Raw genomic sequence first — 4,224 nt, 5'->3', positions numbered from 1 at the left:
AAAAAAAAAAAAAAAAAAAAAAAAATTAGCTGGATGTGGTGGCAAGCAGCTGTATTCCCAGCTACTTGGGAGCCTGAGGCACGAGAATCACTTGGACCCAGGAGGTAGAGGTTGCAGGGAGCCAAGATCGCGCCACTGTACAGAGTGGCATGTACCTGTGGTCCCAGCTACTGGGGAGGCTCAGGTAGGATGACTGCTTGAGCCCAGGAGGTCACGGCTGCAGTGAGCTATAATCACAGCAGTATACTCCAGCCTGAGTGACAGCAAGACCCTTTTTGGAAAAAAACATCCTCCAGGCCGGGAGCAGTGGCTCATGCCTGTAATCCTAGCACTCTGGGAGGCTGAGGCAGGCAGATCACGAGGTCAGGAGTTTGAGACCAGCCTGGCCAACATAGTGAAACCCTGTCTCTACTAAAAAAACAAAAATTAGTCGGGCATGGTGGTGCACGCCTGTAGTCCCAGCTACTCAGGAGGTGGAGGCAGGAGAATCACTTGAACCCATGAGGCAAAGGGTGTGGTGAGCCTAGATCACGCCATTGCACTCCAGCCTGGGCAACAAAGTGAGACTCTGAGACTCTGTCTCCAAAAAAAAAAAAAAAGAAGAAAAAAGTCCTCCATCCTGCAAAGGAGAAGAAATGTTATTTTGGGTACTCTTCGTATTCACCAATCTATCTACCATACTTTCTTGTAGAAATTATTTCCTTTTTCTCCAGTTATAATAGTAATCTTTCCCTATTTTTCTCCAGTAGCATTCCTAAAATTAGTCCCTATAACTCAATTGGAAATCCCACAACAAAAGGATAGACCTGAGAAATGTACTACACTGCTCCTAGGGAAGAAAAATAAATAATAAATGGAATATAAGACTAAACAGTGATTTATTTATTTATTTATTTATTTATTTATTTATTTATTTTAAGATGGAGACTCAATCTGTAGCCCAGGGTGGAGTGCAGTGGTGCAATCTTAGCTCACTGCAGCCTCTGCCTCCCGGGTTCAAGCAATTCTCGTGCCTCAGCTTCCCAAGCAGCTGGGATTACAGGCATGCACCACTATTCCCGGCTAATTTTTCTATTTTTAGTAGAGAGAGGATTTCACTATGTTGGCCAGGTTGGTCTTGAACTCCCCAAGTTCCTTAGCCTCCCAAAGTGTTGGGATTACAGGCATGAGCCAGTGACTAGCCATCTTTTTTTCTGAAATCTACCTCCTTCTAGCCTGTGCATAAAATTTTCTAACATTGTAAGCTCTAGTGAAAAAATGCAATTTACATTAATAAAAAACCTGAAGCTGCAATAAGTGAACAATTCTTTACAAAAAGACAAGCCTACAGAGGGGCAGTGCTGACTGGAACACAGTGATGTGTGACTAAGTGTCAGCACAGGCCATTTCTCTGTGCCCATCCTGCTCACTGAAAGTGCTGCATGACTATTTTCCAACAACACTGCACTGTCCCTCCATGTGCCCCAAATGCATTTTCTGTTTTTTTTTTTTTTTTTTTTCTTTTCTTGAGACAGAGTCTTGCTCAGTTGCCCAGGCTGGAGTACAGTGGTATGATCTCTGCTCATTGCAGAATCCACCTCCCAAGTTCAAGCAATTCTTGTGCCTCAGCCTCCGGAGTAGCTGCGACTGCAGGTGTGTGTCACCACATCTGGCTAATTTCTTTTGTATTTCTAGTAGAGCCAGGGTTTCACCATGTTGGCCAGGCTGGTCTCAAACTCCTGGCCTCAAGTGATCCACCCACCTCAGCCTCCCAAAGTGCTGGGATTATAGGTGTGAGCCATCGCACCTGGGCAGTTTTCATTTACAGGTTATTGTTACATTTTGTTGGGAGTGGATTTACCAGTCCTTAAGAATAGTTTTCTCCCCTCACTAGTCTGACAGCATCCAGAGGACAGGAATCATTTGTCACATAACCTTGTAAAATCTCCAAGGGGGAACCTCAAAATCAAGAAATGCTGCTAAAGTGTCTGTGCCTAGGAAAGATAAAAGGAGACACAAAGGTTTATTTCAGTGAAGTATCTGGTAGTGATTCTTGGCTTTCCCCTCCTGTGAAATGTTCAGAAGCAGAATATAAAATTTTTGGCCGGGCTCTTCACTTAAGCATTCCTTCCTACCACCTTGAAATTTTAGACAAAGCTTCACACTCTCAACCAACGTACACCTACAGAATCCCTCTACCACCTGTACCTCCTAATCCCCCTTCCACAAGTCCCGCCCTTTCCGCCAAAGGAACTTACACCTTCCAGGCGTTGATTCATGATTTTCCCTGCAATTCCTGTCTCTCTCGAATGTGAACAAAACCAAACTGTTATAAGCCACATTGGGACCACTTACTCCAGGCTTTCTGAGGTTGTGCTTTCCTCAGCCGAGGTCTCTCCTATTCAGCTCTGTCGCCTAGGCTGGAGTGCAGTGGCCCGATCTCGGTTCACTGCAACCTCCGCCTCCCGGGTTCAAGCAATTCTCCTGCCTCAGCCTCCTGAGTAGCTAAGATTACAGGCGCCCGCCACCACGCCCGGCAAATTTTTATATTTTTAGTAGAGACGGGGTTTCACTATGTTGGTCAGGCTGGTCTTGAACGCCTGACCTCATATTCCGCCCGCCTCGGCCTCTCAAAGTGCTGGGATTACAGATGTGAGCCACCGCGCCCAGATGAATAAACTTTAAGTTATTTTAAACAGTTCAGCTTTTTCTGTTAACAAATTTCGAGTAATTTGTAATTACAAATTACAATGACTGGGTGTTATATTATTCAGAGCTCTCAAAGGAACTCTTAATATATTTTTTAAAAATCGTATTCTGAGAAGCAAAACTCTACTTATTAACGTGTCTCACTTTAATTTTTAACAAGAGAAAGGAGGTACTGGGGACCCCACAGCCTACTGCTCCTCCTACACAAACCCCACATCCGAGGTAGGATCCCACCATGACCCCCCGGTGGTCCCCGCACAATCTGGGGAGACTCGGGGCAGCGGGCGTGGAGCTGCCCAGAGAGGGCTCAGGAGACCGGGTCGCAGTCGCCGCGCAGGGGCGGGACAGGACGCCTGGGGTCCCAGCTGCCGGCCAAGCCCCACCCTGAGGCCAAGGGGACCGAGGGCCGAGCTGTGCCAGGGGGACTTGGGTCCCAGAACCCCGAGTCGCCGCGGGGAGGCCCGGGCTCTGCCACAGCCGGTTCCGGCCGGTTCCAACCAGCCCCTCCCCCGTCTCCAGACCCCTGGCCCGCACGCTTACCATTTCTTGCCTTTCAGGTGGCTCCCACGACCAGTGCAAGTCACAGCATAGGCGACAGAGTGACAGAAGCTATGGCAGAGGTACCTGGACCCTCTGGGAGGGGAAAGCCGGACTCCCAACCTCAGAGCGCTGCCCGGAGCCACGGTGTGAGAAAAGCGGAGCCTCCTCACTCCCCGATGGGCAGCTGGTAAGGCCCCGCCCCAGCAGCCCGGATTGGATGAAGTGTCTGGCCCCGCCCCATCAGCCCTGAGTGACAGCAGAAGCCCTTGGAAACGGGGTTTTGCAGAACCGGTGTGACCGGATCCAGCGACAGATTCTTTAAGCCAGAGGTCTCTAACCTTTTTAGCAGCAGAGACCGGTTTCTTTGGAAGACAGTTTTTCTAAGGGGCAGATGGTTTCGGAATGAAACTGTTCCACCTTAGATCATCAGACATTTGATTATCATAAGGAAAGCCCAACCTAGATCCCTCGCATGCGGAGCTCACAATAGGGTTCAGGCTCCTGTGACACACTAATGCCTCTGCTGCTCTGACAGGAGACATAGCCGGGGTTGGGGACCCCTGCCGTAGGGTACTGTTGAAACTTTCTTGTCCGGCTTGTAGCTCATGCCTATAACCATACCACTTTGAGAAGCCAAGGCAGGCAGATTGCTTGAGCTTAGGAACGTGAGAACAGCCTGGGCAACATAGCAAAACCCCGTCTCTACAAAAGATACAAAGATTAGCCTTGCTGGGCGGGCGAGGTGGCTCACGTCTGTAATCCTAGCACTTTGGGAGGCCGAGGTGGGTGGATCGCCTCAGCTCAGGAGATCAAGACCAGCCTGGCAAACACAGTGCAACCCCGTCTCTACTAAAAATACAAAAAATTAGCCGAGTGTGGCGGTGTGCTCGGGAGGCTGAGACAGGAGAATCGCTTGAACCCGGGAGGTGCAGGTTGCAGTGAGCCGAGATAGCACCATTGCACTCCAGCCTGGCTACAGAGTGAGACTCCTTCTCA

The 4,224-nt window shown here is 49.2% G+C and overlaps 1 protein-coding gene across 1 annotated transcript in view; it reads right to left on the bottom strand.

Annotated features, from left to right (window-relative positions):
* The window catches only part of LOC108282061 (zinc finger protein 433), a 20,311-nt gene extending 16,905 nt beyond the window's left edge, over positions 1-3,406 (bottom strand). The window contains exon 1 of the mRNA XM_037727588.1: positions 3,229-3,406. Within this exon, the coding sequence (XP_037583516.1) occupies positions 3,229-3,231 (3 nt within the window). The 5' untranslated portion in view covers positions 3,232-3,406. The remainder of the gene's footprint in view (positions 1-3,228) is intronic.
* Between the last annotated feature and the right edge of the window lie 818 nt (positions 3,407-4,224).

Source organism: Cebus imitator, unplaced genomic scaffold, assembly GCF_001604975.1.
Source record: "Cebus imitator isolate Cc_AM_T3 unplaced genomic scaffold, Cebus_imitator-1.0 Scaffold234, whole genome shotgun sequence".
In the NCBI taxonomy this organism is placed as follows: Eukaryota; Metazoa; Chordata; class Mammalia; order Primates; family Cebidae; genus Cebus; species Cebus imitator.
The sequence above is the reverse complement of the archived record's forward strand: the minus strand, read 5'-3'. Positions and strand labels throughout refer to the sequence as shown.